Source organism: Zootoca vivipara, chromosome 10 (assembly GCF_963506605.1).
Source record: "Zootoca vivipara chromosome 10, rZooViv1.1, whole genome shotgun sequence".
Lineage (NCBI taxonomy): Eukaryota > Metazoa > Chordata > Lepidosauria > Squamata > Lacertidae > Zootoca > Zootoca vivipara.
In genome coordinates, this window is record NC_083285.1 from 18554229 (window position 1) to 18566636 (window position 12408).

Sequence of the window (12408 nt, forward strand, 5' to 3'; positions counted from 1 at the left end):
GTTTCAGCACATTTTACTGTATTGAGATTGGCACTCTGCAAATCTAATTCTTCACAATTAAAACAAGTCTGCATTGGTCATAGGACAGGAAGAACGTCTGAGCAGGAACTGCTGTAATTGCTTTTGAAATAATAATAATAATAGCATTTTCTTTCACACTACTTTATTCAAAAGGTGAGCCACTGCAATTGAAGCCTGAAATTTCACATATGTGTTACCAGTCATCAGGCAAATGCACATAGCTGTCATCAAGCAAAACATCAGTCTCATCCCCCTTTGTTGTTTTATCTGACTAAAGCCAGTTAAGGGTGTGTTAGGATGTGGTAACTATCTTGAGCAAGAGTTTTCTTTTTCTTTTTCGTAGTTTCCTCGTTTGCTGTTCCACTGAAACTGTCAAGTTCCTAATAGTAATATTAATTGCAGAAACTATCTTTTCATTAATTCTTTTGATCCAACATACCAAACCTTGGGATGTTCATTCCAACTTAGGGTTCTACTGCAGTAACATGAATAATTGTGAATATCAGGAAACTAATCATCAATGTTTTATTTAAGATTACTGTAAGATTACTGATTCTTCTTCCCCAGAAACAAAGCCCACTGGATTTGATTAAAGAGTAGATCTCTCTCTCCCTCTCTCCCCCCGCCCCCACTAAAAGCTTCTTGGTATCAGACAAAGTTCTTGGTATCAGTAAAATACTGATGAGAGTATGGCAGGGCTGGGGTATGAGCAACAAAAGCAGTGAAAAGGTAGAACTAGTAATGTTACAATGCTATGTGATGCTTTGAATACAAAAGCAAGTTAATTTACAACGAATGCTTATCAAGTCTGGGTAGAGTCCTTTTTCACCCAATCGTCACATGCTCATGTTCTGAATCACAGAAACCAAGTGGAAAACTTGCCTTCAAATACTACTTGAGGCTAGTGCTATCATCAGAATGGCAAAGGACAATTAAAGAGATGGGACTTTTTAAAAAACAAAAACATTTAGTATGTATTACATCATTTTGCTATTTTTAGAATGGAAAAAAGAGAGGTGTATATATGAAAACAATCTAGCCACACACAAGTGCAGTTTCGATGCCTTGCAGTGTAATGTTTATTATGTAAATTCATTGTTTGTATTGTTTTAATGTTTGCATGTTATTGTTCATTGGTAGGCATGCTAAAAATAAAACAAGAAATAGAAAATTAACCTACGTCATATTTTGGATACCTGACTTTCAACAATAAGACTTACATGTTAGGGTACTGCTGTTATTTTTAAAAAAGGAAATAGCATTTGATAGTTTGTCTTACAGCTTTTGAAAATGAAGGGATGAAAGCCCACTTCTATGGGTATATATAATCAAAACAAGGCCCATTTGTCCCTGTGGTTTACATACATGTAAGTGCCATCGGATTACGTGCTTAAACTTATAATTCTAAAGACAGGTATGGTAAGGTATGAGCTAGAGTTGTCAAGTGACAGGAAATCATTAGTTTTGTCAATCTATCAAGCAATCAGTCAATCAATCACCGAATCTGTATACAATTGGATATGGGGAAAATAATGGTTTGGATCAACACATTCCCACAGGTGTCAGTGCACCCACCAGAATCTCCTATGGTGCCTGGAAAAGGTCTCAGTACAGATCCCCTCAAGAATCCACAATGCATGAGAGACTGTTCTTCTACTCAGTTCCTGTACAGACTGGATTGACCTCTCCTACATTGAACCACTCCATTACCTTAAACATGTCCACATTTTACTGGATGCCAAGACTGAACATCTGTTCCAAACTAAGGAGAGATGCGAATAACTTCTCCCTGTGAGCAAGTACGGTACAGCACAGAGGCTGATCTAGGGACCTTCTTATTTCACCAATGGAGGAAGCTGATGGGGGGGGGAATCCCCACACAATTTTGTGCTCCTGTTTCTTTTTCTGCTCTTTTAGATATGACAGCCGTTTTGTGTGACGCTGCACACATACCCCACGGTAGCCATTTTGTGACTGGCGCCCACGGCACTTTCTTAAATCCCAGTTGCACTGACTGGCACCCAAAGATCAATTGCAGTCCTTGCATAAAATCTTTTGACATAGGAAAGGAGCAGAGTTTGCCTTTATGGTGGTGGCGGGGAGAACCCTTCAGTAGGAGATACAGATTATCCATATTATTCCTTTCATGCATACACAACACCTAACATGCATAGATTAAAATGCACTGTCGGCCCTATATAAAATGATCACATGCCCTCCCTTTCTGCCCTTGGCCACTATGAATCCATGCCTTACATAGTCTGGACTCACTGCTACTCTCCTTCTGCCTTTTCATGATGTCAGGAAGAATGGGGAAGTGTTAGAGAGTATTCAGTCTTGAAATACACCCTAAAGTGGGGGTAGCCAACATGATGCTTCCTAGTTCAGCTCCAGCCAATGTGGTGCTCTGCCATCATCCCTGACCATTGGGTATGCTGGTTGAGGCCTATGGGAACTGTAGTCCAACAATGTCTGGAGGACATGACATTACCTACCCTTTTCATAGGTAAAGGTAAAGGGACCCCTGACCATTAGGTCCAGTCCATTAGGTCCCTTTTCATAAAACATCTCAATTACTCCAGTAGCCACTCCCATGTCCACAAAGTCATGGTGATTCATTAAACAGAGGTAAACCAGTAGACATTTTCGCCTTTCCTCCAATGCATGTTTATGAGTGGAGAATATTCTGATCTCTAATTGTGTAAGTACAGAACTGGGGATGATAGCTGTTTTGGGTTAATAAAGGATTGTTATCATACAAATGTGCCCTTAAATCACATCCTGTACCTTGGCATTATTCCTACCCAAGGTCACCACCTTTTAACCAGGCATATTATATAGACAGACCAGCCATTCAATATGTCATCAGATTCAAATGAATCAAATCACCACGTTCCCTCTCTTCCCCGTCTTCTCTCCATGCACACCCAAGTGGGAGGAAAGAAACCTCCTTGGGAAGGGTGATTTTGAGCTGGAAAACAAGTGTGGAATGTAAGAACACAAAAAAGATCCAGCTGTTTCAAACAATAAGTCCATCTGGTCCAGTATTCTGCTTTCCACAGAAGATAGCCAAATCCCTCAAAAAGCCCACCAGCACTCTTGAAGACAACAACCCCCTCTCACTGTTGCTATCCAGGAACTACTATTGAGTGATATAATGCCACATCTTGCGGCAGCAAATTCCATAAATTAATTGCATACAGTACTACTCTCTTTTGTCTGCCCTGTACCAAGTGTAAATCAATTTCCTTTGATGGCCACAGTCTTAGTATTAATCTCATTTTCCACACAATGCAAGGAAAAGAGTCAAGTAGCCTCTCCTCACCATCAGATGTGGTCTGTGCAGTGTGTCTCTTGGCTTTAAAGCAAACAAAACAATACAGTATGTAGGATGGAATCAGGGAACTCACCCTAAGGATCACATAAGATTTGTGACCATGACCTGAACATATGAAGAGTCCCTGCTGGATCAGGCCAATGGCCCACCTGGTCCAGCATCCTGCTCTCACAGTGGCCAAGCAGATGCCTCTAGAAAACCCACAAGCAGTACCTTAACACAGGAGCACTTTGTCCTCCTGCACTTTCTGGTAACTGGTATTCAGAAAAGTAATGCCTCCTTAGTAGCCATTGATAGACTCATCCTCCACCTGAAGGCACAGGATGAAGCCATCTTGGTGAAGCTAAGCAAATTTTGATCTGGTCAGTGATGGGATGGGAGACCAAGCAGGAACCTCAGGTATGTGAATCATGAGCTCAGTGATAAAAAGATTGATGGGGTGTCAACAACTTGAATAAAATATTGGTGGGCCAGTTTAAGCCCTGCCCTGCATAATCGATCACATGACACAGTGTACACACTAATAATAATTATTATTTATTTATTTATTTATATGCCACTCACCTGACTAGGTTACCCCAGCCACTCTGGGTGGCTTCCAACAAATTAAAACACATTACAGTAAGACATCAAGCATTAAAAACCTTCCCTATACAGGGCTGCCTTCAGATGTCTTCTGAAAGTCAAGTTAGTTGTTTATTTCCTTGACATCCGATGGGAGGGAAATGCCAATAAATTTGGGGGGCCCTAAAATGTTTGGGGGGGCAAAAGGACCTTGGTCCCTAGGAGTTGGCTCCTATGAAACAAATAACATATTTAGTTTATGATTGTGCTCTTAATTATTACTGTAAAATGTAATGGTTTGGAGATCAGACTGCAAGTTCAGTCACTTTTGGGGGTAAGATTGGTGCCAGCCGTTTCTGAATGAGCACGCATAGCATCAGCCTGTATGGATTTCAGGTCGACCTTTAGGGGCCTCGCACCTGAGAGCTGGGAACACTTTGCAGCACCCAGTAGGTGGGACAGCCCGACCCCTGTTGCCAGGCAAATAAATCCCTGCTTGCGGGCCGATTTGTCCTCAGAATTACGTCGGCCAGTCCCAGAATGCGCAACAAGCAGATGCCGCAAGCGAGCAAAAAGCCATCGAACTGATGATCCGTTCTATACTAGCCTAATAGGTCAAAAGTTAGGAGCCTTTGCGCCTCGGCGCTTCACTCAGCAAAAGGAAAAGCTCAGCACACAAAGGACGAAGGCGGAGAGAGGGGGGTCCTCCTCCTCCTCCTGGAACAAACCCTTATTTCCCTCTCCCTTTGCCAACTGTTTTCAAGGCTCATTACTGGCATCTCAGGCAGCGCGATGGTATTTGCCAAGTCGAAAGGCTCGCTGTGCTCCCCTGCCTGCTGAAGCAGGGGGAGATAGGAGATAGCTCGCCATGCCAGCGGTTAACCATTTCAGGCTTTGACAGGACGAAGGCGAGCAATGACAACAGTAAATTGTCCCCGTGGAAACCGAGCAGCTGCCCTGAGGCGCGCCGTCGCCCCCGAGGTTTCGTCGCAGTGTGGAAAGGGTCGGGTTGGAAAGGGGAAACTCCACCCCCACTCCCACCCCACCCCGGTGGGCGCGCGCGACCCGATGCAGCGATCGGCGCCCCCGGTTTCCCGCGCGAACGCTAATCTGCCTCTCCATCTGGTCCCCTCAGCTTCGCCGGCGCGCGCTCTTCCTTCCTTCCTTCCTCGCTCTCGCCCACCACCCGCCAGCAGCACGTGCCCGCTCAGGCGGCGGCCACTCACCTGAAGAAAAGTTTGGAGAAGACGTTCGCCTTCTCCAGAGGCGACCTCTGCATGGTCTTTCACCGTCCAGGCTGCTGTGCGCAGCGGACACCAAAGGAAGAGGGTGGGCGCGGCGGGGCCGGTGAGGGGAGGGGGAGAGAGTTCGCCTCTCGAGGAACCGCGCCGTTTAGACTCTTGCCTCCGAATTGGGAAAGGGGGAAGGGGGGAGAGAAGTGAAGTCGTCCTCGCTGTTGGCCCTGCGTTCTCCCACCTTATCCTGCCTCAGGTCACCGCCTCCCTCTTTCTCCTGCCCCTCTCCCCGCCTCTGCGCGCCCGTTCGGCTTCTTAAGCCTGCCCTCGCCTTCCCGCCCCGTACTCCACCTCACGCGGACCAACATCCTCCCAAAGGAATCGCTCCTTAACAAAAAATAAAAACTGGCGCGCGCCAAGAGAAGCGCCCCGCGCCAGGTGCCTCTCCAGGCGGAGCGAGCGCTCTTCAGTCCCGGGGAAGAAGCCTCTGAGACGAGTCGTCGTTCCCGCCACACACACACACACCCTCCACCGCCCAGCCTCGTTCCCTTTGCCGAGCCAACCTTGTTAGCGGTCGCCACGGTCCTGAAATAGCAACCTCGCCTCCCTGACTGAGCCTTGCTAATGATTATGGCTTCCCGCCGCCTTCAAAGAGCTTCTCCTCATCGCTCCTTCCCATTAAGCGTCAGCGCCCTACGGCTCCCATCTGAATGTGTGGACTGAACCCGAGAACCAGCATTAAAACGAGGTTGCAGCTCGGACATGAGCGTAGCCATTTATGGGGGTTTTCTTTTATGGGGGGAAGGGGAGGTAGGACGCCCATGCCACCATCCTCTGTTTAGCAGATTCAGAAAGGAATGTCTCAGCGACAGTTAAATTACTTTCTTTTGACCCCCAGGTGCTCAGAAAAGTCTGTCAAAATCTTTCAACTTTATGTTAAGTATTTTTATTTATTGACTTTATGGGGGGGCAGCTGCTCCCCCCACCAATGCCCTGTGAGGAAAGTGATATGAAAGAATCAAGGCTTTAGACCCACTATCTGCATAAAGGAAATTACACCACTAAACATGGCTTATACCAGTGGTTCCCAACCTTTTTTTGGCCATGCCCCCCTAAGCATCTCTAAAATCCTGATGCCCCCCTTCGTGACATATAATTCTTATTATTCAAAAAGTGAACTCCTATTTACATGGAGGAAGCCTAAAAGGCCATTAACTTGGTCTAAAAAAGCTTCCAAATTGCCCCCCTTAAAAATCAAATTGCCACCCACGTTGGGAACCACAAGGTTTTATTAACTGTCTTATACCTAGGTTTTATTAACTGTCTCCTAAAGGTGCTATTATGAATTATGGTGCTGGAGGAGACTCTTGAGAGTCCCATGGACTGCAAGAAGATCAAACCTATCCATTCTTAAGGAAATCAGCCCTGAGTGCTCCCTGGAAGGACAGATCGTGAAGCTGAGGCTCCAATACTTTGGCCACCTCATGAGAAGAGAAGAATCCTTGGAAAAGACCCTGATGTTGGGAAAGATTGAGGGCACTAGGAGAAGGGGACGACAGAGGACAAGATGGTTGGACAGTGTTCTCGAAGCTACCAACATGAGTTTGACCAAACTGCGGGAGGCAGTGCAAGACAGGAGTGCCTGGCGTGCTCTGGTCCATGGGGTCACGGACACGACTAAACGACTAAACAACAACAACAACAAAGGTGCTAAGTGGTCCTTTAACTATAGGCATGCAGACATCGGTGCCAGATTACCAGATACTGCCATCATGGCTGCCTTCTCTAGCTTGACTGGGGGACAAGGACAGTGTCATTTTGCCCTTCCTTCAGGCAGAAAAATACCTTTGCTAATTTAACTAATAGAACCTTATACCTGAGCCCCCCAGTACATTAATTTCTGAAGTTAACTTTAGCCTGTATCAAAAAAGGAGGGATCATCTATCTTTCCTCCCACTCCTGGGCCTGATAGCATCCTGAAATGGTCAGGCAGATGGTACCACTTCAGGGATCCTAGATTTCAATGCTCTTCCATGTAGCACATTAAGGAAAACACTTCTATAGCAGCACACTCCCTGAGTGCAGGGAGTTTGCATTTCTTTGTTTTGTCTGGGATAATGCTGCAAATTGAGCCTCCTCTACTGAAAGTATGAAATGATAGTTCATTCTACCTACTCAGGACTTTGCTGCCTGATACAGTACCACCTTTTCTGTTGCACCTGTAGATTGCTAATTAAGGCATCATGCTGAAATAGACAAGGTTTTAAGATGTTGCAACCAATCCAGTTTGGTCAAAATCTGTACCAAGGCTTCCCAAAATGCAGTAGAAACACATGGGACTAAGGAGCTTGGGGGGGGGGGAATGACAGGTAGGTGGAATGAGCTGTAGGATAGTGTGGAAGAGAAGTTTGGAGGTGAAATAAAGGTATGTGTGAATTTCTAAATGGGAATATGGCAACAAAAGAGCTAAATGCTTAAAACTCATTCCAGATTTTAGTGTGTCACGGATAGGAAGGGAACATTGGTTATGATCATATTATTGACATGGATGATACAAATGCAACAGGGAAAATCCCTAGATAAATATATTTTTAAAAATAATTTTATTATAATTAGTTGCCCCATTGTGACATAAAATTCCCCCGCATAAATCTGCACATCACAATTGATCTCTAATAAACTCCTGTACTGAAAAAGCTATTTAATCCCCCCCCCTCTCTTCTCTAATGCTAATTAAGGCATTTTCAGATGTTCATGAACAAGCAAGGCTGTGGCTGTGCAAAATGGATACCTCACCACGGTAACAGATGAGGGCTAACAAACTGAAGTTCAGTCCAGGTGAGATAGAGATCATGTTGGTGATGGCTCATCCTTTTCAGGTGAGTGGTACTTAACCTGTTCTGGATGGAATTGCACTCCCCTAAAGGACCAGGTCCATAGTTTGAGGATTCCTGTTGATCAGTCTTTGCCACTAGAGATGCAACCGTCCACTGTGCCTCTGAGTACCACCTACCAACTTAGGCTGGTACATTTGCTATGACCCTATTTAGATGGCATGGTTACAGAGTAGTACATGCCCCTAGTAACCCGTATATACGTTTATTGCAGAGCTCTGTTGTATATGTGGAGTTGCCTTCACAAATGGTCTGGAAACTGCAATTGGAACAGAATATGGCTGAAAGCTTAAGCAAGAAGAGCATGTTATGCTAGTGGTTTTCAATTTCACTGGCTCCCAGTCCATTACTTGGCCCAAATTCAAAGTGCAGCAGGTTTTTGACCCTTAAAGGTCTTCAGGACTTAGAATCACAGACTTGTGGAGTTGTAAGGGACCATAAGGGTCATCTTGAACCCACGACCCTGAGATTAAGAGTCACATGCTCTACCAACTGAGCTATCCGAGCTTGGGACCACCATATCTGAAGGATTACCCCTTCCTGTGCCCACCTGCCCATGCCCTGTGGTAATCAATTGAAACCTTTCAACAAGTGCCTCTACAGCTAATATACAGTGGGTAGCTATAAGAGGAAGTGCCCTCTTAGCAGTGGGCCCTCATTTATGGAACACTATCCCTGGAAAGACTTAACTAACACTGAATGTCTTTTTAGCAAAAAACCTTTCTTGTTCTCCTAGACCTTTATGGGTTCTTAAATATGTTTTTATTATTGTTTAATGCTGCTTTAATGTTTAATGCATCTGGGACGCAGGTGGCGCTGTGGGTTAAACCACTAGGGCTTGCCGATCAGAAGGTCGGCGGTTCGAATCCCTGCAACGGGGTGAGCTCCCGTTGCTCGGTCCCAGCTCCTGCCAACCTAGCAGTTCGAAAGTAGATCTGCAAGTAGATAAATAGGTACCGCTCCAAGCGGGAAGGTAAACGGCGTTTCCATGCACTGCTCTGGTTCGCCAGAAGCAGCTTTGTCATGCTGGCCACATGACCGGGAAGCTGTACGCCAGCTCCCTCGGCCAATAATGCGAGATGAGCGCCGCAACCTTTACCTAATGCTGCTTTTATATTGCATGCTGTTGTTGTTTTGTGATTTTTTTATTGTTTTGCTGTTTTCTTTTTTGATGCCCAGAGAGTGATAGCTATTATTAGAAATCAATTAAATTATAAATAAATAAATAAATAGGGTATGGGGGTACAGCAAGGTTTGATTCTTGAATGATTTCATGCTCTTGTCAATCCCAGACATTGTTATTTAAACTAGTTGGCTTCCATCTAGAAATTCAATTAATTCCATGTACGCAAGGTTGCTTAGAACTGAATACTTAAATCTCATATATCCCTATGTTTATTCCACCCTGTCTAGGTGGGCATATCAATGAGATTAAATCAGTTTAAAGCTAAAAACTATACAGTATTGTTATTGGTATGTGGATTGGGACATTAGAATATTTATAGTATTACCAGTACAATAACCAGCGTTATATTACATCATATTCTGTTCCTTCAATTTGAAGAGTATTTTTTTTCTATTGCCATGCTATATCAATTTCTAATACCCAGGCAATTAAGATGGTATCCATTTTTTTATGATACACACCCAAAATTCTTTTTAAAATGGGGGGGGGGGTATTTAATGTAGATTATAAGTCTCCCTTGAACTTTAAGAGCTTGAAATAATTAATTGCAAAAGGGAAGGAAAATAAACTCTTACCTCAGATCCCAGAATAATGGCGCACTGAGAAAGAAAGACTGAAAGAACATGTTGGATCTTCTCCATTACTAGTACAGGTGGTGAATGACAACTATTAGGGTGGGGGAGGGGACTGGCAGGCCATAGATCCGGGATCTACTGGTGGCAAGGATTTCAGCTACCAATTGTTTAACAATAGCAAAAGCAAAAAGAAAGGCCTTTTCTTTTTTTCCAAATTAGGCTGCTGAAACAAAGAAAGGTTGGGCAAAAACCAGGGGCAGATTTTTGTCTGTATGAGAGGACTGTGAACTCGTGTCTGATACTGAGAAGGAATTTATAGGCTGAGCAAGTTGTCAGGGGCAGACTGTTCCTTCCTTTTAACTGATAACACATCTTACCTCCCCTTGTCTCTTGTGTTGTTTTTTTTTAAAAAAAGTAGTTTAATGTTCCTTATAAGCTACTGCAGAACTACCGGTATTTCTATCCTGAAGAACAGGAAGTAAAACCTTGTAATAAAAAGAGAGCAGATAATACCCGTAACTGCAACTCTGAAGTCTGTCTAGCCTCCATGTAGGTGAACCTCACATACTGTATTGAGAATGCAGGGAAGAGGAGCACAGTATACCTAACAGGGTTGGGGAATCTTTTGCAGTCCAAGGGTCACATTACCTTCTGCACAACTCTCTGCAGTCAGGTGCGGGCATGCTAGTAGTAGGCAGGGCAAAAGTGGGGAGAGAAATGTATATATTGCTATGAGGTTTTTTGTGGGGGGTGGTTAGGTTCAATGCATGGGTGCCCTTCTAATTCTTGGAAAAGTCAGGCTAGCCTCCTGGTGTGATGATAGCCTGGGGGATGAGCAATTAAGGGGAACAAAGGAAGGGGTTCTGTGCAAGACAGCAAATGGGTAGGGCCCCCTCGTTAGAAGGACAAAGGCAGAGTCAATTCAATTCAACACCTTTATTGGCATATATAAGACGATAAAAACCATATGTGTTATAATTCTGAAACATACCGTACAGTAAAGAGGGAATCCTCAGCAATCACTATCATACAGGCCAAACTACCCCAGATTTAACTTCAAAGATCCTGGTCAAAAATGGTACCACAACTCTAGTGAGAACAGGAGAGTCATCTCTCAGTAGAGACTGCACCACGTGTTGTTTATTGGCAGGGGGCCCAAGCCACAGGGAGGACATTGAAGGATCATCACGGAAGATGTTAAAAAGAGGGCAATCCAAAATTATGTGGTCCAAAGAGTCAGGTACATTCTGGCCACAGGTGCAGAGTCTGTTCTGGTAAGAGATGCCTCTGAGCCTTCCTGATAACACGGAGGATGGAAAGGCATTCAAGCGGGCCAGCATGCTCTGCTGTGTAATGGGGTCACTAGATTGTAAAAAATAATTAGGCATCATTCCATGATGGGGTTCCAACCCTAGATAGGCGGGGGAGCATACGGAGGGCTGGGAAGGGTAGAGTTTTTGAAATTCATTATCTAACAGCCTCTGCAAAGGCAGAGTCAAGAGCAGAGAGTTGAGTTGTGTGAGATAGAAGTTGCAGACTGTGAAGCAAGAGAAGTGTTTGATTTCTGTTTGAATCCAAGGGTATGGCTAAGGTGAACCCCTCCACTGTAGGCTCAGGGTTGTGTTGTTGTTGTTGTTGTTTAGTCGTTTAGTCGTGTCCGACTCTTTGTGACCCCATGGACCAGAGCACGCCAGGCACTCCTGTCTTCCACTGCCTCCCGCAGTTTGGTCAGACTCATGTTGGTAGCTTCGAGGACACTGTTCAACCATCTCATCCTCTGTCGGCCCCTTCTCCTTGTGCCCTCCATCTTTCCCAACATCAGGGTCTTTTCTAGGGAGTCTTCTCTTCTCATGAGGTGGCCAAAGTATTGGAGCCTCAGCTTCAGGATCTGTCCTTCCAGTGAGCACTCAGGGCTGAATTCCTTCAGAATGGATAGGTTTGATCAGGCATCCCCAAACTTCGGCCCTCCAGATGTTTTGGACTACAATTCCCATCATCCCTGACCAGTGGTCCTCTTAAGCTATGGATCATGGGAGTTGTAGGCCAAAACATCTGGAGGGCCGCAGTTTGGGGATGCCTGGATTTGATCTTCTAGCAGTCCATGGGACTCTCAAGAGTCTCCTCCAGCACCTTAATTCAAAAGCATCAATTCTTCGGTGATCAGCCTTCTTTATGGTCCAGCTCTCACTTCCATACATCACTACTGGGGAAACCATAGCTTTAACTATACGGACCTTTGTTGGCAAGGTCATGTCTCTGCTTTTTAAGATGCTGTCTAGGTTTGTCAAATAAACCATATTTCCTTCCTCCGCTGTGCTTCATTGTCCAGAAGAAAATGCAAACCCTGGGCAAGCACCTTGAAGCCCTGGGATCTCGCACTGCTCAGAGATTGGGGTGGTGTATGACAATATTTTACCCTTGTGCAGTAGGCAAGTTTCTACCCTTCAAACCAATCCCTAATCTGTTTGGTTTGATAAATGATAAACTAGCAAAATCTTTAAGCCAGTGCAAAAACTCTTAATTACTTCACAGGAAATGCAGGGCTGACCTTTTCTGATAAATAAGCAGAATACCAATTGGGTTTAACAAAGAGAAA

General features: G+C 44.6%; 2 protein-coding genes across 5 annotated transcripts in view; one reads left to right on the forward strand and one right to left on the reverse strand.

Moving 5' to 3' along the window:
* CFTR (CF transmembrane conductance regulator) overlaps window positions 1-9877 on the reverse strand; it is a 98911-nt gene extending 89034 nt beyond the window's left edge. For 2 of the 3 annotated variants that reach the window (XM_060279579.1, XM_035127373.2), the window contains exon 1: window positions 5149-5453. In XM_060279579.1, coding sequence (XP_060135562.1) covers window positions 5149-5201 — 53 coding nt within the window. In that variant the 5' untranslated portion in view covers window positions 5202-5453. Of the gene's footprint in view, window positions 1-5148; window positions 5454-9812 lie in introns of those variants that run through there. The other variant, XM_060279580.1, reaches the window with a different exon arrangement.
* Window positions 6381-12408, forward strand: part of ASZ1 (ankyrin repeat, SAM and basic leucine zipper domain containing 1) — a 58065-nt gene continuing 52037 nt past the window's right edge. The window contains exons 1-2 of one of the 2 annotated variants that reach the window (XM_060279582.1): window positions 6381-6864; window positions 7896-8036. The gene's annotated coding sequence lies outside the window, so the exon portion shown is untranslated. Of the gene's footprint in view, window positions 6865-7573; window positions 8037-12408 lie in introns of those variants that run through there. The other variant, XM_060279583.1, reaches the window with a different exon arrangement.